Here is a 22,288-nt window from a genome sequence, read left to right on the forward strand (position 1 = left end):
CATCTATATTTGAATGTCTGAAAAGGCTGTGGTGAAATTATTGTGTGGATAAAAACATATAGGGGGGGAGGGGTTCTCAACAAAAATCCTGCTTTTTTTTTTCTTTTACTCCACAGAATAATTCCTCTGCATCACTTTGGGGCACTGACTAGTGGAGTAAAATTGTGTACAGTTCTTGCAGGTCTATTACGGGATGATCTAATGATACCTCTGTATTACCCAGTGTAGAAATGTTCTGAACTTTATCAAAGTCTCTCTTACTGTTCCCTTGCTTCCTGACTCCATACACATTTGTGCGCTCTTGCTTATGAACCCATGCACCACCTGATTATCCCAAATAATCAGCCCCATCTGATGATATAAGTGCCCAAGTTTGCTGGAGCTCTGCATCCACCATATATTTTTCTCCTGTGCAATGCTGCATTAAAGGCACAGGAGTCCTCTTTTATGTTGCAATAATGCAGTCCAAAAGAGAAAGATTACGCCCTTCCTTACTAGATGACATTAATATGTCCCAACTTTTTTTTTGCCAGGTGGTGTATCATGAGCCACACATCCAAGCTGAGTGGGAACGGCTCCGTGAGGCCTTTGACAGCATCAAGCTTGTAGGACCAGAGGAGGAACTAAGTGAGGGTGAAGCAAGAGATATGGCCATGTAAGTAAAAATGTTGGGAGGTATTCTGGGCAGGGAGGTAACTGGGGTTTAGAGTGGTGTCATGCTTAATTTTGAAGTTTAGGCACTTGACATGACAGTCCTCCATAACCATGACCCCAAAGAGATTTCACAGCAAATCAGACATGGTCTTAATTGCTCATTCAAGACTAAACCATCTCAGAATACTTTGTTGCACAACAGAAGTAGTTCACAACAACATATTCATGTTGTAAAAAAAAACCCTTTCAGCTTCTCATAGAATAATAGAATCCTAGAATTGGAAGAGACTACAAGGGCCATCCAGTCCAACTCCTGCCAAGCAGGAATACATCCAGGAATTCTGTAAGGATTACAGCTAAGGCCCAAGGAAAGAAGTCAGCCAGTACTGGGTGGCATATGAGCATAGATTGGTAGAATAAGAAAGCACCCTAAAAGCCATCTCCTGCTGGTGCAGGAGATATACAGCTGAAGTATCACTGACAGATGGCCATCTTTAAAAACCTCTTGCAAAGAAAGGAATGACCATCACCCTCTGAAATAATCTTAGATTGTACGCCATGGGCAGATTTACTTTATCTATTTTATTGTTTGTATGTACAGCGCTGTGTAAATCTATAGCGCTATATAAATAAAGCATGATGATGATGATGATGATGATGATGATGATGATGATGATGATGATGATGTTCCATTATTCCAGTTGATTATAAAGCCCTGCTGAGCCTTTCTCTATTATACCACTGGACAAGTGTGTTTCAACATAAGATCTAACCACTTTCCTTCTGTGTTTGGGCAACAGGGATCTTTGCCGACAGGACAACACCTGTCACTATTACTTCAGCCTAGATGCTGACGTGGTGGTGACGAACCCCGAAATCCTACAGACCCTTATCCAGGAGAACAAGTGAGAAATTATTCTTTGCTCTTCCTTTTGTTCTCAGAGCCTGAAAGACCAGGTCACAGGAATTCCTCGTTCTCACCTACCTTCTTTTTCTTTCCTGCCTTCCCCATCTCCCAAAACTCCACCATCCAGGAAAGTGATTGCTCCCATGATGTCCCGGTATGGCAAACTTTGGTCTAACTTCTGGGGTGCTCTGAGCCCTGATGAATACTACGCCCGTTCAGAAGACTATGTAGAGTTGGTCCAAGGCAAGAGAATGTGAGTTTTGGTAGTGAGAAAAAGGACTTAAGCTTTAGATGCCAGTTCATATGTGTATGGAAAAGTAGTCTCACAGCTACAGGCAGAGCTTAGAAAAGTTCCATTTATTGGAGGGATGGGAAAAATGTGCCCCAACCCCAAGACTGTTTTTGCAGCCCTCTGGACTCCCTGGACCTTTGTCTTGTCAAAAAGTATCCTTAATTGCCTCTCTAAGTAGCTTTATGATGTCCAATGTTATGGACTTTTTATGGACTTTTAGAGGGAAATGTTGGGTGTATCTACACTGTAGAAATAATGCAGTTTGACGCCACTTCGAGTGCTGTAGCTCCATCCTATGGAATTCTGGGATTTGTAATTTTACCTGGCCTTTAGCATTCTCTGCTTGAGACTGTTGGTGCCTCATGAATCTACAAATTCTGTAGGATAGAGCCATGGCAGTGGTGTCAAATTGCCTTATGTCTACAGTGTTGCTGAACCCATTGTTGCATTTGTTTGATAAACCAAGGTAAGGCTCAGTTGGGAGAGGATGAGACAGTGGAATTTTAGGACCCTCTCAACTATTTAACCTCAAAAATTACCCTTTTCAGACTGGCAATGTCTGATATTTTTATTTTTGCTTTTTTGGCAGTTCATAAGGTCTGCAGCAAGTCTTAGGGACAGAAACTATGTCCTTGGCCTGGCTCAGTTGACTACTTCAGTTTAGTACCTTTCCAGGTTTCATCATGGTAGCTTTCTCCATTCTAAAAATTCCAAACACCCTTCTAGATTAATTACTAAGAGCTTTCAACTTACTGCTATACTTTAGTTGACCATTTTTTTGCCTTTGGCTCTGCCCACTCCCAAAAGGTGGCCTCTGGAGAACACCTCCAAAACTAAATCCAATTCTTGGGCTGAGAGAAGTTTCTCACCCCTTTTCTAGTGGACTGCCCTGCTTTTGGCACTAATGATTCTCCTGTCCCTTTTCTCCATTGAAGTGGGATGTGGAACGTCCCCTACATCTCCCAGGCATATTTGCTACGAGGAGAGACCTTACGCCGTGAGCTGCCCCAGCGCAATATCTTCACGTTGGATGACACAGATCCAGATATGGCCTTTTGCAAAAGTGTGAGGGAGAAGGTGAGACCTTTGGCATCTCTAGGAGACCCCATTAATCCATATCCCTGTGTGCTTTGAAAGGTGTATTCTGCATATCTCATGGGGTATGTGAATTGTTCCTATTTGCCTATATTTACAAAACTTTCTGCTTTTCATAGCTGAGAAAGTTTGGTTCAGGCCCTGTCCCATTTGGGGTTTCACTGGATATGAAATAAAACCAGTCCCAACATACAGTCAGATTGGTCATCTTGAGGACAAGAAACATGTTTTAAACCTGAGTGCTATTCAAAGTGGTGATCTGTGAGATCAGGCAGAATCTGTGTGAAGTTTTTGTTCCTTTCCCAACCCAAATTTAGATCTCTCTTTCCTTTTTCAGGGCATTTTTCTTCACATCAGTAACCGGGATGAGTTTGGACGCCTTCTTTCGACCTCTAGATACAACACTTCCCGGCTACATCCTGACCTCTGGCAGATCTCAGAGAATCCTTTGGTGAGTGGCTGCTCAGTTTTATAAAATTGGGCATCTCAAGATATAACGAAAGTGGGATACACAATTTCCCCTCAGATTTAGGGAAACTTTTGCCATTTGCTGCTTGCACTGCAGGCTTTTCTGGCATCAGAGGCAATACGACTCACACTCTCATGGACCCACTGTGAAGGATTTTTATCTTGTCTCAACTGTGTTGTGCCAGGGCATAATGGGAAATTTAAAAGATGGCTCTTATTAAGTGCCACCATTTAAAATTTCCTACAGTGCCATAGAACTGGGAAAAGAAATCTCTTGTAGACATAATCTGGCCTGCTGAGAGTGCCCATCTAGCCTGTTGGAGTTTTCTGTCCTCATTGACCCCCTCTGATCATTGGTCAGCAATAGTATTAATTTCACACTGAAATTAACACAGTTTTGCAAACTGCAAAGATTTTACATAAAACAGAAGCTCTGGGTTGCAGTACAAGAAAGCTTTTCAGGCCAGAAAATAAACAATGGTAAATATACCATAATCCTCACCCAGTTTTTAATACAGCCCTCACAGTGGTCTGCCACTTTCCACATCCACACATGCTTTGCTTCAGTTGTGCTGCAGCCTCAGATGCTCTCAGATTGTTCGCTCCACACCATTTTGGAAAAGCCACTTCTCTGAAGGCATGAGAGCTAGAAACCTTGGTTAGCATTAAAACCAAAATGGCTCCCTTGTGTGCTCCTCATCATCCTTAATGTCTCTCCACGTTTGTTTTTCCTTCTTCAGGACTGGCAGGACAAATACATCCATGAAAACTACTCCCAGGTGTTAGAAGGGGAACATTATGAGCAAGTAAGAGATCCCCATGAGATCCCAGTGCTCTCTCCTCCACTGTGATCTTTCTTCCAGCCCTTACCATCCCATCTCTCATTTTTCAGCCGTGTCCTGATGTTTACTGGTTCCCAGTGTTCACCGATCAGATGTGTGATGAGCTCGTGGAAGAGGCGGAAAATTTCGGTCAATGGTCTGGGGGCAAGCATGAGGTAGGCACACAGCTTCTCGGGTTAATGGGGAAAGGATGCCACCTTGTCTGGGGAACTGGGGTGTAATTTTTCAGTTTTTTTTTTCTTCAAAGGATCAACAAGTAATTTTTAGCAGTTTTCTTCCTGCTGAGAGAAAGTCTTTGAAAAATATTTTGTTTTTGTTTTGGGTTTTTTGGAGGCCAGTTGCATTTTGGGACTTTCTTTGTACAAAAGTCCTTTGTGGTAGTTTTGTACAGGAAACATGCACAAGAAGCATCACAGAAAATAATGTCCCTTGCAGAGAAAATGCTGTGTTTCCAAAAAAACACATGTAAATTTTGTGCAGAATAAGCCTTGAACTACAGGAATAGCCTGCCAGCAGAGATGCACATAGTCTCATACAGTTTGTTTTTGTGGCCCTTGATGTCTCCAGTTCCCTGGACTGGTTTTCTGGCTTCTCCTGGATGCTTCTGCAATCAGTCATTCTTATTATTATTATTATTATTATTATTATTATATTATATTCTTATATCCAGCCTTTTTCCCAACATAGGGATTCAAGGCAGCAGACTGTCACCACCACCCCAATAAAAATACCTGATTTTCAAAACCAGCCACTGATTCCCACACACACACACACACACACACACACACCTTTTTCATATTTTTGGCAGTCCATGCAGTTCTCTGAGAGTTGTGAGGCAAGACCTGATTCCTGGACCCTTTGCCATTGCCCATCCCTGCTGTGATTTTACTGGTTTCAAATTACTAATCCTCTTGACGTTTCAAAAGTTCTGTTCAGAGGTGTTCATGGATTATTCTTCTTTCAAGTGCTGGGGCTTCATCTCAGCTGGAGAAATGCCATCCACACATGATGCAGCATTTTTAGAGTGGAAAGGAGAGATGTCACAGAGCTATTGTTCTGTTTTTGCTTACGGTTGAGGCATTCTGTGGCTGGGACTATACAGCTCAGGCGTTGGCAACTGCATAGGAACCAACAGCCAGTTCTTCCACACACACTCGGAGTCCATAAAGGCTTCCCACACAGCAAGCCCAAATATCTCTGTTTTCCTCTACAGTCCCTCTAAAAATAGTGACATGAGATGCCATTATGTTTCTGTTGCCATTTTGAGAGGGAATGCAGAGGAAAACAGAGGTAATTTGGGCTGGAGTGGGGTTCTGGAATGCTTGTGAGCTGGTGATATTTTCATGTATAGGTTGATGGGGGCTAGACTGCATGATCTCAGGGCAGCCCACTTCACCTGATTGTAAATGAGCATGTCTCCTCTAGGATACCCGGCTAGCTGGTGGCTATGAGAATGTCCCTACTGTGGACATCCATATGAACCAAATTGGTTTTGAGAAGGAATGGCTGCAGTTCCTGCGAGACTACATCGCCCCTGTCACAGAGAAGCTCTACCCAGGATACTACACCAAGGTATAGTATTGCTCTCAATAAGTGGGCAACCAGCAGACACCATGGTGAAGTATCACAGCTGGGGCAGGAGGTTTAGTCACAAAGGGAGCACATGGGAAAATTAATAGTGGGATCAGATTTAAAATACCAAGTTATAGAGAGACATGGGGCCTTTCAAACTATGTTGTAATAGCACGTTTCCACTTTAACTTCGATAGCTGCATCCTGTGGAATCCTGAGGATCATAGTTTGGGGAGACCCAAAGTGTATCTGGCAGCAGAAATTGTTGTAACTGTCAAGAAGGGGTTATGCCAATGTCAAACAGGGTTTGGACCTTTTGGACTTCATTGAACTTTGGATTTCCTGTTTGGATCACAGCTCCCAGCCCTTCCCAAAAGATCTTAAAACTCAAATAGGCTCATACAAGGAGTTACAGTATTTCAGATAGCGTTGATAATGTTGTGGGACATTATCACATTAACCCTGTTCAATTGTGTCAATTGAAAAAAATAAAGGAAATATACCAATTTCAGAGCAGCCGTTATCACACGTCTTCACAATTGTGTGACTGGACCTGCTGCTAACATTATGTTCTCTTCCTGACTCCCCTTAACTTCACCTCCCTACTCTATGCTCTACACATACCTTTCAGTCTTTATTTTATTTTTATTTTTGAATAAATAAAGTAAAAGGGAGGAAGGACAGGAGGAGAGGAAGAGACACTGAAACTAATACCAGTATCACAACTGCCCCAGCAGCGATGTTTCACATCTGGGCACTAGCATGATTGCGAACTCACTGACAGGTTTTCCCCATCAAGGAAAAGGGATGTCCTAACCATGCTTTGGCAACACAGCAGCTACTGATCAGAGGTGTCGCTGTGTGATAAATATTGCCAAGGCCACTTTCTTCTGCCTGTAATTGCAGTTTAAAAGCTGTGTGTATTAATCTCTGTAGTCCAAGAGAAGACAAAATAATTTCCCAGTATTGGCTGCACGCATACAGTGCAATTTGCTGCTCCCCTCCTTATCACAAAGTCTCGCTTCCATTTCTCAGGCTCGAGCGATCATGAACTTCATGGTCCGGTACCGTCCAGATGAGCAGCCCTCACTCCGGCCCCACCACGATTCCTCCACTTTCACCATCAATGTCGCGCTCAACCACAAAGGAATCGACTATGAGGTGAGCAACCCCTACAGACCAAGTGGGGGCATGCTCTAGGCTAAACAGTTATTAGTGAGTGGGATGTAGCCAGACCTGGAGCAGAGATGATACTAGAATGGAAACATCAAATGGGAAAAACATTCTTGGACACCAGTGTTTTGAGCAGATTGGGTTGTAAATTGTGGAGCCCTGTAGATGTTGTTGAACTGCATCTCCCAGCAGCCCTAGGTGGTAGAGCAGATGGTAATTAATTCCCACCCCTTGAGTAGCTTGATTAGTTGTTGTTGTTGTTTTTCATTTAAGTAACAGTTAAGATGCTGACTCTGACAATTACCATATCGGCAGTTCAAGACCCAAGTACTGCCTGATGGAGTGAACTCCCATCACTAGTCCCAGCTTCTGCCAACCTAGCAGTTCGAAAGCATGTAAAAGCATGCAAGTAGACATATAGGTACTACTTTGGTGGGAAGGTAACAGTGTTCTGTGCAGTCATGCTGGCCACATGACCATGGAGTTGTCTTTGATAATGCTAGTCCCCTCAGCTTAGTAATAAAGATGAGCACCACCCCTTACAATCAGACACAACTTAACAGTCTTGTCAAAGGGGAAAAACCTTTACCTTTAACCACCTAAAACCATTCTTCCCAACCTTTGGTCCTCCATGTGTTTTGAACTTCAGCTCCCATAATTTCTGACTGTTGGCCAAGTTGGCTGGGGCTTCTGGGAGCTCAAGTTCAATTAGAGAAACAAAGGTGGGGAACCACTGAACTAAAACAATGTCCCAATTTAATTGAGCAAGTGGCATTTGAAGTTCTACATGCACTTTTTAGTATCAGTATTTTAGTATCAGAAGTGAATGTACAAATATTTAAAGGGTTATCACATATTTTGGGAGAGGACAAACTCTGGAGGTCCTTAGGCCAAATTTTCAATTCCTATGATCTCCCAAGGATGGCTCAAGCCCCCAAAGCACAACCAAATTTGTCCCATGTTCATTTTCCATTTTGTATACCCTCTTTTGGGAAAATTTGGGATCAATGGAAAAGCCCCCAGTGCTGTTGTGTGCCCTGCAGTTGTTCAGAGCAGGGTGCCTAGCACTGAATGCGCTGTGCTGAATGCCTTTCCTCAGACACTCAACACGCTCCAACAATTCTTAATTTTAGACCATGTTCAACACCTAGCTATTTACACATGGCTTCCCTGTATAGTCCAAGTTAAGTCCTGTTTTATGGGCCATATAAATATTGTTTCTACTTTCTAAAAAATTGTGTCTACTTTATGTTTCATTATTGTCATATGCCACATTGAATTTTTTAGATTAAGCTATCAGCTCCAATTTAAGGCAACCCACTCATAGGATTGCTTGACAAGATGTATTTAGAGGTTTGCCATTGCATTCCTCTTACCTTCTTGAGTTATAAATATTCGTAACTAAATTTAAAAGAGGCATTGGTGTGTGTCCCTGCCCTGATTATTTGTGGGAGGGTGGCCAACATTTCCATTCCTAGAGGGTTTCAGAATCAGAACTGGTCATCCTGCTCCAGATTTCTTTTTGGTGAGTGAGAATCCAATAACGTCACATTTTGGAGGCCAAGTGCAGCCTGGAGGCTATAGCATTCCCACTCCCAACATAAAGGATAAATCAAGTTTGTTTCCTGTTACTCAGAAGGTTACAACTCAAAACAGGTTCAACTGATTTCATCAAAACTGAAGGACAAGAATGGGATTTGGATAATCCTTCAGCTGTGTTTTCCCCAGTCACTTGACCCTATCTGAGGTTGATACTTGTAGATCCTCTCTCTCTCTCTCTCTTTCTAAATGTAGTTTTCTCTTCTGTCTCCCTGATAGGGTGGTGGCTGCCGCTTTATCCGCTACAACTGCAAAGTGGAATCTCCTCGCAAAGGCTGGAGCTTGATGCATCCTGGGCGCCTCACTCACTACCACGAAGGCTTGCCTACCACCCGCGGCACCCGCTACATCATGGTTTCTTTTGTGGACCCCTAACACCAGCTCCCATGCTCCGCTCGGCCCCAGGGGAACTGAGTGGGCTACAGTGGTCAACACACTGAAAGCCAGAGACTTACAGAAAGCAGGTTGGAGGATTAAGAAGAGTGGTCGGTCTCCTATTTTCCTCCCACTGCCATCTGCCTTGGTGCCTTCAAAACAAAGGACTGAAATGGATGACTACATGCCAGGGTGTGGAAAGACATGTTCTTTGCCTAGCACTGAACTTTGGGTCACTACTAGTGCCAGGAGTGACCACTGCTGCCTTGTGGTGTTCCACTAACCTTCCCTCCACATTCTATAGGTGTTGAGGAGCAAGTCAACACTGCCATTACGCAGGAGAAAGACTATAAACTCTGCATCCTTCTCCCCAAATATCACCTAAGATGTCTGCCAGAGAACCTTCCCCTTCGTCCTCAATATGGCTTAGTCACAATGGACTTTATTATAGGACTCTTAAGGGTACTTCTTATTTACTGGCCACTGTTCTAACGTATTGTGCAGGTATTCTTTTTCCCCCCTCCTTTTTTCCCTTAACAGATTTTTCTCTGGTAAGGAAAAGAAGACGACAGAGGGAAACAGGAGAGGGCTGCCAAAGGAAGATGGTATTGTCTGCTCCTCGTATAAATGTATACAAATGAGGGTGTTCAATTTCATCTGGAAATAGTTGATATTAGCCGTAGCACAACAATTCTTCATCAAATCAAACCATACTGAATTTCCAAAGAATTATGATGTATACCTCCCATTTTCCCTCAGGTCTTTCTGGCCCTTCTCTTTGTATTCTTACTTGAATCCCAAAACATTTTTGTTTTGTCTTGTTATGCCAGGACTCACAAGCTGTGACATTTGTGGCAAAAACAGGAATGTTTCTGAGTAACTGCAGAGTACTTTTCACCCATCAGTATCCATCTTACATGTTACAGGATTTAGGGGAAAGGGGGATTGTGGGTTCTTTTAGTGCAGGAATTTTGATACTGCTCTTTTAAAAAATGAGAAGACAGAGGGTGGCCTGTAAACCCTGAGTCTGCCTTGACTCCTTATCACCACCTTGAGTCCCTATATTGGGAGAAAGGCGGGATATAAGAAATTAAAATAATAACAAAAATAAACAAATGATTGGCATAGGAAAATTTGAGGTATCCCAGTTAATTCCCAGTGTCATTTGGGATACTCCAATTAATTTCCAGGGCTTTATCAGCCATAGGGAGGAATAGGGCAGAAGGGGACTTGTCTATATACTTCTTGTCAACTAAATTGGGGCAGGAGATGGAAGCAGAACAGATGTTGGGTCATTTTCTCTTGTAGTTAACCCCCAACAAATGTTCAGCTGCTCTACCGTCTACCTAAGTCATAACAGGAGTGCCAGCTGTATGTTCACATTGTTAAGAATTGTTCAACTCAGTGACCAAGACAACACATGCCACACACACCAAATACTCCTTGACCCACTTGAGTGGCATCAAGATTATCCCAAAGAGCTACTTAAAGTGTGATTAATTCCCCCCCCCCTCAGTCTTATGTGGAGATTATCCTTTGTGGGGGTGTTTCTTTGAGTTCATTGATGTTGTTGAGCCAAGAACTCCCACAAGGCAGTAGGAGAGCTCCGGCAGGCACTTAATGGCAAGGAGCCTTGTGTAACCTCCTGTAATCCTGTGGGCTTTTGGTCCCCAGCCTGGTCTGGCTGATGGGGTGGATGTCTGTCAGCTGCTTCCTTTACAAAACAGTGCATTTAACTTATTGCTTGTTCTGAAGTACACCAAATAAACTGTATATTTTAAATTAGATGTATGCTGGTCAATGTGAGATAGCAGTAGGGAGAAGAGAGGGAGGCATGCTAGAGACCAAGTAGTGGTACCACTCTGATCTACCTATCAGCAGAAAAGGGAAACCGTGTCTCTTTTCCAGTTGTTAAGGCTGTCTCTCCAACATCAGTATGTAGAGAGATCTTGTAGCACCTTTGAGACTAACTGAAAGAAAGACGTTGGCAGCATGAGCTTCAGTCTACTTCTTTCACCACTACTTATGCTGGCTAGGTCTAATGGAAATTACAGTCCAGCAACATCTGGAGAGAGCCAATATGGTGTAATGGTTTGAATGTTGGGCTAGAACTCTAGGAGACTAAGATGGAGACGTGATAATTAAGGCATTGTCAAACTGCATTAATTTTGCAGTGTGGCAGCAGCCCTCGTGCCAGCTTGTCAGGTGATTTCAACTCAGATTTCAAGGCAGACCTTTCCACCCAAAATGGCTTACTTTTGAGAGTGCCTATAAATCACCTCTGCTCAGAGGAACTCTGCCTGTTTCCATATCCCTCTTCTGGGCAAGAGACCAGCACAGGAAATCAGTATACATGGAACTGCCAAAATCTCTTTGAGAACAACCAAGCCTGATGTTGATCCTGCAATTGGAACAATGGAACAGTCCATTCAGATGTCACACAATGAAATAAATGGACAAATTACTCACTTCTCAGAGCAATGAAGCGGTGCTTACAATTAGTGTATGGAAGGCAGGGTTGCAAAGTCAAAGTCGGAGCTAGGAAATCATGCATAACAGTGCTAAAGTAACAGTACCATCATTATTTTTTAAATAAGCAATGTATACCTGTTACTCCAAAATGCTGCTTTTGCTAGTTCTAAAAGCATAACTAGTGACCCTTTTGGTAATGAGTAAAGCCAGTAAGCATAGTGTAGCGGTTTGAATGTTAGACTGTGACTTTGGAGACCAGGATTCGGATCCCCGCTCAGCCATGAAACCCACTAGGTGACCTTAGGCAAGTCACATGCTCTCAACCTCAGGGGAAGGCAATGGCAAACCTCCTCTGAACAAATCTTGCCTTAGTGTCGCCATAAGTCGTAACTACTTGAAAGCACACAGCAACAAAGCCATCAAGACATACAGCAGAACAAGAATGATTCTTAAAAATATTCTGAACTCAAGTCATGCTTGAACAGCTAAGATTTTTTGCCTAACAGGATCTATGGCTATAATTTCCTACTGCGATCTATGTTGCATAACTTTACATATATTTAACTGTACCAGAGGCACTAAAGAATTCTATTAGTGAATTGTGAAGATGCATACCAGAATACTTGTTTGGGCTCTACTGGTGTGCATCAGCACTCCCTAGCTGGTGTGCCAAAGTGTACTGGGTCCTATTATGCATCAGTCCTGATGCTCAATGGTCATTTTGTTGGCCCCTTGCTGAATATCACAAGAGATACCAAAGACTCACTGTACTACTAGGATGGTCTTAGTTTTCCCATATCTTAATACAAGTGCAGCTTTGGACCTTGCAGAAAGTGGTAGTCTGTAATCACCATTTTATGAGTATCATTAGCTAAACCCAGAGTGGAAACCTTGAAGCAGAAGACCAACAGTCTCACACAGAGTTTTCCATCATCATCATCCTCATTTAAAAAAAACACAAGCATTTGTGATAGAAAAAAAAGACAAAATAAAGACAACAATGCAGGCAAATATGGTACAGAATAAATTAAACAATCTTTTCCCCCCTCCACACTACCTGGGCTGTGAGCAATATTCAGCAAGTGAATGTGGAAATTTCCTCTGAAATGGAAGTTAAGAGGTTATTCAAATTAATAAATACAAATTGGCTTGGGGCCATGGTGCAGGGTTGGAAGCACAGGGGTGGGCTCCATAATTATGGGTGATGGGTTGGCCCACCCTTCTAAACAGGTTGGCATTAGGGAGAAAATACTTGAGGAAGGGCAGCAGACAGATGCCAGCACCAGAAGGGAGAAAGTCTAGGCTCGGAGCAGTAGCCCTAGATATCCCCGGAAGGGGGCTGAAGAAACAGGGAAGGTTGCTCGTTGAAAAGGAACATCCTTGCTGAGGTAGAGAAGGCCCCAAGCCGATGCCAGGGAAAGGAAGACTGGCAAGTCCTGTGGAATACTGGCAGAAATGGCACCAAGACAGCAAGTGGTACAGCACCTGGGGCAGTTACTCATCTGTAAAATGCCTGGGGCAGTAGAGACTTTCAGTTGCATTGTATACCAAGTTTCTAACATAGCTGGCAGGGAAATAAGCAAGGCACACACAGAAGTTACAAGCACCTTGAGCCCAGGGTTGGAAAGGTGCCCAGATGGTTGTGGCCCAAACCATTTTACTGTCATTGTGCCAGGCTACAGGTGGGTTCACACATGTAATCAGCACTCCATCTGGTTGAGAAGAACAAGGAAATAAGCATGTGTGTTCTCCAGTTCCAGCTTTTACCTCCTGCACAGTTTGGGTTCAGGGGTTCTGGAAGATGCTGTCCAAAAAAATAAAGTCTCCCAAGCCTAACCTCAGATAATATAGAGAAACTTTGTTCAAACCCCTGGACCAGGGAATTCACGGTAGGAAAAAGGGTGTGTGCCCCTTTCATGCTCCTTGAGGTCCAAGAGAAGACCCATCTGCCTCTTCTCAGTTTGAAAAGAAGTTTTGGGTGGATAATTACAGCAAAAAGTTGTTTGTGCATACTGAATCTGACTGGAAGAGGGGGCCACAACACCATAGCCCCTATATCATCCAACTGCCTGTGCTTCCTCTGACAAATCATCACCACTGAGAATGAGCTGCTCTTCAACACACGCACTCCAAGTAGTGTGGTTGGAGATAGCACACTCCAACTCTTTTTGCAGGGTAACTGGTTGTCTTTCCTCTTGGATACCATAAGGCCAGTCAAAAGAGGCACCCTGTGAGTAGGGTGACAGGACCAAAAGCCACTTGCTGTGTGTGCAGTGCAGTAAAAAACAAACTCTGACACTCGCTTCTGACAGCAAGTGGTAGGGGAGGCAGATTGAGAAGTGTGCCTTTGGCACCTCCAGAGGCCTGTTTATGACATTACAGCAGCTGTCAGCTCAGGACAACAAGGAAACCTTGCTCTCCTTTGCCTTCCTTCCACCACTGGTTTTCCCTCATGCTGCAAACCATACTCCAGTGTCATCACCCATCCTGGGCACCCCTCAGTGGCAGTGCTTCTTCTGTGCCCAACAGAATAGAAGTCAATCTGGTTCTGAGCCCAGTATTTAGAGAACGCATGCATGCAGGCCGGCCTCTTTAGTGTCCCCATCTGTGGTTCTGCACCTGCCGTCTCAAGCTGAACCATATTTGCCCTTGCTGTGGCTGGTGCGTATCAGCTGGAGCTGGCGAGCTGCTTGTAGGACACGGTAGCGCTCACGAAGGTTGCGCCGCCGCACATGCTCATTAGTGATTTCTTGCACGTAGCGTGAGGGAAACCAGCCTTTCTTGCCATCTGCCAGGCGAACCCCCTCATACCAACCTGCAGTGGAGTTTGGAAAGGGAAGAGAGATCTGTTAGCTTCTAACTTTGTGCTCCTCCATCCTGTGTGTACATGTGTGTGCTTCCTGTTAAAGCGAAAGAGCTTCCCAGCAGCCTATAATCAGAGGTATACTTCCTCTCAACATGGAAGTTCCATCTGAAGCTACTATGCTTAATAGCAGCTGATGGTCTTGTAAGGTCTTGTTAGTCTTTTTTGGAACTAACACATAATCCCCCAGTTTCTGGGAAATGCAACCTCCAAAGACTCTTAACACTTCTGAATGTTGGGTCATCATGCCCCTGGTTAATATTTTAAAATCTCTTTGTAAGTGTATAAGCTATTTAAAAAAGCTATAAAAATTAGGCTGGCATCCTGTTCAGTGTTTATAATGTTTTAAGCTAGACTTTTGAAGTTAGCAATTCACCTTTAACATTGTGGCACTGTTGCCACAAGAACAAATCCCCCCCCCCCCAAAAAAAAACCCAAATACTTTGAAAGCTTTCATTTACCCATGTCTGAAAAAATATGTTCTCTCTAGGCATTTTTCTAGGTCCTCCAGCGTGATTCTATGATATGCTTCTACCAGAAGTTGACCATAGAGTCACACTGGGAGACCTGGAAATCCCTAGAGAGGTATTTTTTTTCTAAGCATTTCTAGATTCTCCAGCATGATTCTATGGTATGCTTTTGCTAGAAGTTGACCACAGACATGCACTGGAAGGCTTTGAAATCCTAGAGAGGTGTCCTCTCTAGGCATTTCTAGGTCTTCCAGGGCAATTCTGTGGTTCTGCCAGTAGCCATTCGTTTCAATAGAATTTACTATTATTCATGGCTTTGTGTTTCCACAGTAAATCCAGGAATGTATCCCCCACATATATGGGATCGTACTGTATTTTCATTTTTCTTATCTTGTTGTGTTAGCAAAACAATGAATCTGCCACAGGCTTTAGTTTGAATTTTATACAAGCTTAGCACCTGGGGCAGCTCCATAAAAGCATGATATTATAACTATGAGATGATTCACGGACGAAATTAAATGGGAACCATCAGTTCTTAGTGTCTCTTTTCAGTGATTATCAAGTGTATCTGCCAACACCGCATTTCATCACAAACATACTTACCCTCATTGGTTTTGCGTAGCACATTCACGATGTCTGTTGGCTCAAGGCTCAATTCGTCAGCTTGGGTGGCATTATAGGTTTCTGTGCACTGCACTTGGGGGCAATCTGGTGGCAGGAAGAGTAGACAGGGAGAGAGAGGAAAAAGTAAGAAGGACATCCTTATAGCGCATCCTTCCTCAAGTTGTTGCCCTCCTGAAGCCTTGGATTACAATTCCCAGAACACATTTTAAACTATCTCAGTTGGATTCTACTGTCAGGGATGATGGGAGTTGTAGCTCTTCACCTCTGGCTCTAACTCACCACCTTGTTATGCAGCGGTGCTGACCAGCTTTGATCAGTGGTTAATGCTTTTCTCCAAAGCAGCAGAGTTTCAGAGAATAGGCTGAAGACCCTGACAAACTCTCCAAGCCTTCTCACTCTTCTTCCACAGAAGTCTCCAAACTTTTCCAGGATTCTGCTGGCTCTTGTATCTTCACCCAAGACACCAGACAACTCAGTAGTCTTATATAAAAGATCTACTTTATTCTACTATATACAAATACTATATGCCCTAAATCACAATCTCTACAATCTCCAATACTCCACACTACTCAACTACCCACAAAATACATTGGCAAACATTGCAATTATTATAGCCATTGTTAATCACCACCCACTAGTCAGTTTCCACCCAGTGGGCGTGTACATTCATTTTGATTGGTTCACATAGTTCAACCCATACTTAAGAGTTTCATCATTTTACCTTGTACACTTAATGAATCTTAGGTGTTTCCAATTGTACATTCTATAATTCTGTCCTTGACATTCAAGACTTCTAAATTACATTAGCTTTTTCACCTGTGTGGCTTCTTAATTGCTCTTGCTTAGTCATTGTGACTTTCACATACATGTTTTATTTCTATTACTGTATGTCCCATGTTGCATTTTCCTTAACATCTACTGCCAGGACCTGCTGTTCTAAATAGTTGGGAAGCAGTGTGTTGACTACAGCTACAAAAATAACCCACAGTCAATGGCCATGCTGACTGGGAGCTTCAATCCCCCCCAAAAAAAGAAAAGAATGTATTCAAGCTCAGATATGGAGGTGGTAGTGGTAACAGAGTTCATAGATAAAAAAATAAATAGGCTCTTACCCCAGTCCTCATAGATAGTTTCCTGCTTGCCATTAGACTGGGATTCGTGAGAAGGGAATGCACCTATCCAGCGGTGCATATCTGACCTGAAACAGGAGACAAAATCCATGATCCATGATCAGCTATTTTCCATCAGTAGATTTGTGGGGAAAGGACTTTAGTTCAGTGCTACAGAAGGAACATGCAAAGTAGCCTCACCAAAAGCTCAAGTGAGTTCAAAATTCCAGTGTTCAGAATGGGAGAAAGCAATGCCTTGAGGATCTTAAAATTTAGGCAGGCTTGCATAGTCAGATACCAGCTCCAATCCTGTGTGGTTCATTGTAACACAACAGTTCTGCACACAGACTTACACTAGGCTCAGCCATATACCACCACCACACTAAACTTTACATACAGCCTCTGAACATCCATGCCTCATGGGGAGTGGACGGAATCAGGGAAGCTCTGGCTATGTCTGTGTAGCTAGATGCAAAATGACTGCATCATTTACTGGATCTGTTGGATACTTCCAAAGGTCTTGGTGCTAATGTAATCATTTCACCTCTGGCTATGTGGACATTGCCAGATGCTTCTCCAATCCTGACCACTCCCCAGGAAGCACTGAAGGATCACGGGGGTATTCAGAAACTGTACAGTAAGTTGAAGTGGGCTTTGGATGCTGCAGAAGGAGGGAGGTAATACAGTGTACCCTTAGTATCTCTTGGGGTTTGGTTCCAGGGCCATCCATGGAACCCAAAATCCATGGATGCTCAAGTCCTATTACTATATATACTCGACTATAAGTCGACCTCATGTATAAGACAAGGGCAGGTTTGGGAACGAAAATTACAGATTTTGATATGACTCATGGATAAGTCAAGAGTAAAACCTAGGGGCATGTAACAAAGGATCTAAAGGATGAAGCAAAACAATGCTAAAGAACTTTAAAAATTCCAGCAGTCATAGCTGCGTTCACACTAAAGGCTGGATGGATGAGAGAGTCAAGGGGAGGGTCAGTGCTCTCAGGACCAATTATGATCTTGCCTTTCACTAGGGGATGGCTCCTTTTTAAGTAAGACTTAAATTACAATACTTACATTGACCTATGGAAAAATCGACTCAGGTTTTTGGGGTCAATATTTGGACTAAATTTTGTATATACTACTTGAGTATATACAGTATATTAAATGGCATATTAAAATAGTATATAAAATGACAAAATCAAGGTTTGCATTTCAGAAATTATTTTAGGGGGAGGTATTTTCAAGATGTGGATGGCTGAATCCGTGGATGTAGAATCCATGGATATATAGGGCCAACTGACCAATTTCTGCAACGTCCCAAAAAAGGATATGCGCAGGCATAAGGAAAACTTATATGAGTTTATGTCATTCTTTCAGATAACCTATCTATCTCTTATAGTCATTATTACATTTCTGCCTTGCCTTTCCTCCACTATGTTGACAATTATACATGAATTATACATGGTTCTCCTCCTTCTCATTTCTCATACTAACAACTCTGTCAACTCCTTTCCAATCTGTGATTCTATAATGTTCCAAGTTCTCTAACAGGTTATTTCACCTTGAAAGAGAATGGTGCACCTTACTCCATCTCTCTTCACCATTTCTAAATCTTAATAAATCTGTTTTCTACCCAACCCTATCCTATCCCACTCGCCCACAAACATCAAAACAACTCACTGTGTTGGGGCACGGCAGAGGCGGTCACTACTCCGTCCTTGGTGGTTCTCCATCAGTGTCAGGTAGAAGCTGTTTTCTGCACCTTGGCCTGTGTAGGCTTCCCCGCAACCCTGGGCCTGGACCAAGGAACGGTGGGCATAATCCAGCACCACAAAGCGTTCAGAACTGCAGAACAGACAAAAGATGAGTAACACACAGGAGAAAAGTGACATAGTTGCTAGCCCTGGCTGACTAGGCAGCACAAGGGGGCTGCCACCACAGCTTCTGAAAGTTGGCACCTAAGATATGGTACTGTATTAGCAAATAAACCCCATTTCCTCCCAAAAGCCACAAGTGTGAAAAACTGGCTTCCTCTGAGCTAAACAAATTAGATTAACGAGATGATTCCACAGTTCCACAGTTGCTCTGTCTTAAGACAGAAACCAGTGTTTGGATTTTTCTTGCTTTTGTTGTTCTTTCCATTTAAAATGTCAAGTTCTATCCCTTTAAAGGTAAAATAACAAGCTCTGAAAAAGCATGAAGCTGGTTTAAGCTGGGAATGGGCAGAAAACCATCAAAACTTGTAATGATTGCACTTCATGGTACTCCAGAATAATGGTGGTCTAGCTCTGATTTCAGGGGCTGGTGAATCTGCTCTGGGCTTTAGTCATGAAATCAGTTAATTGGAAACAACTGGGCCTTTAAGGTAAGATGGGTGCCACAGCAAAGAAGGTCCCATATCCTTCCACAGTGCATTGTTCCCACTAGTAGGCCACAGAGGTGGGCTGTCCAATAGACCTCAGTCCTCAAGAAGGCATATATAGAGACCAGCTCTCCTTTAAACATCAAGGTTCATTCAGTCTCTGTATCCGGTTCTGGGCACCACAACTGAAAAAGGATGTTGATAAGCTGGAATGTGTACAGAGAAGATTGACCAAAATCGTGAAGGGTCTGGAAACAGTGATGTTTATCACACTATGCTCTTAAAGAGCTACTATTCCAGTGTGACTCCTCTAGCAGCCTCCTGTTGCATGCTGGGATTGGCAGTTTTAAGGAGCTGAACTTCTCTGCCTGAGAATTCTAAATACCCCTCCTTAAAACTGCCAATCCCAGCATGCAACAGGAGGCAGCTAGAGGAGTCACACTGGAATAGTACCTCTTTAAGAGCATAGTGTGATAAACATCCATGTTTTATGAGAGACTTAGGGAGCTTGTTATGTTTAGCCTGGAAAAGAGATTATTAAGAGGTGATATGATAACCCTGTTTAAATATTTGAGGACACATCATATTGAGGATGGAGCAAATCTGTTTTCTGCAGCTCCAGAGAATAGGACATGGGGTTGAATTGGATGGCCCTTGTGGTCTCTTCCAACTCTATGAGTCTATGATTCTTCGCTGCTTGATCTGCATTAAGCCAAAGAAATCCCCAGCTCACCTCTTGCGCTGAGTGATGAGCAGTAGGTCATTGAAGAGGAACAAATAGATAGGCACTAGCTTGGGCTTGGTGCCAAAGATAGACCCTCGATGAACCACCTCCAACAGCTCCCCTTGCTTCAGTAGTTGCCGGCTCTGAGAGATGATGGGGACAGCCTGAATCAAAGAGGGATCAAAAGAGGCATTGAGAAAAGGGTCCCTCATGGCCATTCTGCAAACCAGAGACCCAGAGGTCCACAAAATACCAGCCTATGAAACCCAGAATGCCATGTGTTTGTAAGAAAGCACAAAGTGCATGACTAATATCTGCCCAGAAAATAAAACTAATAAATAATTAGTTTTACATTTTGACTTCACTAAAACAACAATGAAAGTACAGTGATAATCAATAGGCATAACATAAGGTTTTTGTAAATGGAAAGGACTCATTTTAATGGTTCATTTTGGCTTTTATCCTGGAAAAAGAGAGACCAGCCTTTCAGTTTATATAAAGTAATGTTTGGAGCAACCGCTGAACAACTCAAAATGACTCTTTTCAGAAGTAGTTTTTATAGGCAGCTGTTGTAACTAGGTAATAAGCTAATTCTTCAAGTTTCATCTACATTAGAACTTACAGAAATACTTGACTGTGATTCAATAATAAATAGTTGATAAATGTTCTGACAAATCTACTGTCCAGCTGGCTAAAAGTATAGACTCTGTGTGATTTTTGGAGGAGGCCCACATATTGAGAACTGTGTCTCCAGAGGATGTGACTAAGAACCTTCCCCTTTCTAGCAATGGCCCAATGTGTGAAACATTGCTTTTTGGGACCTAATCTCCCAGAATGCCTCAACCTAATGGATTCTACAAGGTATATGGAGCCCTGGTGGCGCAGTGGGTAAATGCCTGTACTGCAGCCATTCACTCAAAACCACAAGGTTGCGAGTTCAAGACCAGCAAAAGGGCCCAAGCTCGACTCAGGCTTGCATCCTTCCGAGGTCGCTAAAATGAGTACCCAGACTGTTGGGGGCAAATTAGCTTACTTGCTAATTAGCTTACTTGCTAATTAGCTTACTTGCTGTTTACCGCTATGATCTTTGGAATAGCGGTATATAAATAAAACAAATTATTATTAAATTATTATTATATTCCAAAAAAGGGTGACTTTTCTAAACTCTGATGCTACTTCTGCCTTCCCCAATCTTCTGGGGAATAATGGGAACCACAGTCCCAAACAAATGGAGAGCTTCAAGCTGGGGAAAGCAGTATAATGTATTCCGTCTACCAAAAGACACAAGGCACGAGAAGGATAATATTTTTGTGTCACTTTGTAGTGCCGTAACAGAAAGGCAAAGATGCAGGGCCCTGGTGTGTTGGCACAATCCCAAATAATAGTGCAAGGCTGAAAACCTACTGACCTTAAGCTTGTCAAACTCAATCTTGCTGGCAATGTGGATCAGCTCTTCCATGTGACGCATGCGCCCCACTTCAGAATTACAGTCTTCTATTATCTTAGTCAGAGAGAATTGGGGGAAACAAGAAAGGAAAAACTCAGTTACTGACCTATTGTGAAGGGAAGAGAACCCTTAGGGAATGGGCTGCACCTATGTAAAGATGAGTGAGGATCTGCAACAAAATGTTGTTTCATGGAATGTGCTCTTGTTCCCAGTCCCAGCCCACTGTGCCATTTAGAAAGATTTGTTCTTGTTGTTCGCCTTCAAATTGTTTCTGACTTATAGTGACCCTAAGACAAACCAATCACAGGGTTTTATTGGCAAGTTTATTCAGGAGGGATTTGCCATTGCTTTCCTCTGAGGCCAAGAAAATATGACTTACCTAAGGTCACCAAGTGAGTTTCCATGGCCAAGCCAGGATTCAAACCTTGGTCTCCAAAGTCATAGTCCAACACTCATACCACCCCACCATGCTGGCTCATATTTAACAAGATACTCCATTCTATTCCACCCTGATTTTTCATTCCCTTTGTCTCAAAATAGTGAAAAAGCTTAAGCCTCATTGGAGGGGGTTTGGGAGGAGTGGGTGCTTCCAAAAACCTGAGTTTCCCCACAGCATTTCATTTCAGAGGAACCCTATTTTGCCTAAATAATAATCAGAGCTTGGATCTGAATTAAGCATGAGAGGGAGCGATATTAACTATTTACTATATTATGGAAAAAGAGTCACTATGGTGTAGTGGACTGAGTGTTGGACTAGGAGACCAGGCTTTCAATCCTTTTTTAGCCATGCAAACTCTTGGGTTTAGCCATGCAAACTCTTAAGCAAGTTATACTCTCTCAGCCTGAGAGGAAGGCAATGACAAACCTCCTTAAACAAATCTTTGCAAAGAAAATCCTACAATAGGCTCAACATAAGTCAGAGTCAATTTGAAGGAAAAGGCAATTATTTGATTAACAGAATGCATGATTTTGATGCGGAAGGTCTCAGGTTTAATCCTGGCAACACTGGATAAAGGTGATCAAAGAGCACAACTATTATGTGCCCAGGATAACAGCTGTCAGTCAGATCACACAACATTGCACTATCTGGACAACAGTCTAAGGGAACTTTAGAAGTTCAGAACTTGGAAATGCTCCCTTCTGGGATGTCAGAATCTGGCCATGCTTGCTGGTGGATTCTGGGAGTTATATGAACTTTTCCAGACTCTGCACAGATTCATATACTGAATTAGTTA

General features: G+C 42.9%; 2 protein-coding genes across 6 annotated transcripts in view; one reads left to right on the top strand and one right to left on the bottom strand.

The window, feature by feature from the left end:
- Positions 1 to 10,762, top strand: part of LOC149304058 (multifunctional procollagen lysine hydroxylase and glycosyltransferase LH3-like) — a 28,765-nt gene extending 18,003 nt beyond the window's left edge. For both annotated transcript variants that reach the window (XM_089481292.1, XM_089481293.1), the window contains 10 exons: positions 534 to 655; positions 1,455 to 1,559; positions 1,689 to 1,814; positions 2,789 to 2,930; positions 3,286 to 3,399; positions 4,157 to 4,222; positions 4,309 to 4,413; positions 5,684 to 5,830; positions 6,866 to 6,991; positions 8,822 to 10,762. In XM_089481292.1, coding sequence (XP_089337418.1) covers positions 534 to 655; positions 1,455 to 1,559; positions 1,689 to 1,814; positions 2,789 to 2,930; positions 3,286 to 3,399; positions 4,157 to 4,222; positions 4,309 to 4,413; positions 5,684 to 5,830; positions 6,866 to 6,991; positions 8,822 to 8,977 — 1,209 coding nt within the window. In that variant the 3' untranslated portion in view covers positions 8,978 to 10,762. The remainder of the gene's footprint in view (positions 1 to 533; positions 656 to 1,454; positions 1,560 to 1,688; positions 1,815 to 2,788; positions 2,931 to 3,285; positions 3,400 to 4,156; positions 4,223 to 4,308; positions 4,414 to 5,683; positions 5,831 to 6,865; positions 6,992 to 8,821) is intronic.
- A 1,314-nt stretch (positions 10,763 to 12,076) lies between these two features.
- Positions 12,077 to 22,288, bottom strand: part of LOC149304059 (rho guanine nucleotide exchange factor 19-like) — a 57,192-nt gene continuing 46,980 nt past the window's right edge. For all 4 annotated transcript variants that reach the window (XM_089480266.1, XM_089480263.1, XM_089480265.1 and 1 more), the window contains 6 exons: positions 21,015 to 21,107; positions 19,616 to 19,770; positions 18,201 to 18,365; positions 16,519 to 16,604; positions 15,386 to 15,490; positions 12,077 to 14,264 (listed from right to left, as the gene is read on the bottom strand). In XM_089480266.1, coding sequence (XP_089336392.1) covers positions 14,077 to 14,264; positions 15,386 to 15,490; positions 16,519 to 16,604; positions 18,201 to 18,365; positions 19,616 to 19,770; positions 21,015 to 21,107 — 792 coding nt within the window. In that variant the 3' untranslated portion in view covers positions 12,077 to 14,076. The remainder of the gene's footprint in view (positions 14,265 to 15,385; positions 15,491 to 16,518; positions 16,605 to 18,200; positions 18,366 to 19,615; positions 19,771 to 21,014; positions 21,108 to 22,288) is intronic.

Source organism: Sceloporus occidentalis, unplaced genomic scaffold (genome assembly GCF_023333645.1).
Source record: "Sceloporus occidentalis isolate IW3139 unplaced genomic scaffold, rSceOcc1.0.p SCAF_14, whole genome shotgun sequence".
Taxonomy (NCBI): Eukaryota; Metazoa; Chordata; class Lepidosauria; order Squamata; family Phrynosomatidae; genus Sceloporus; species Sceloporus occidentalis.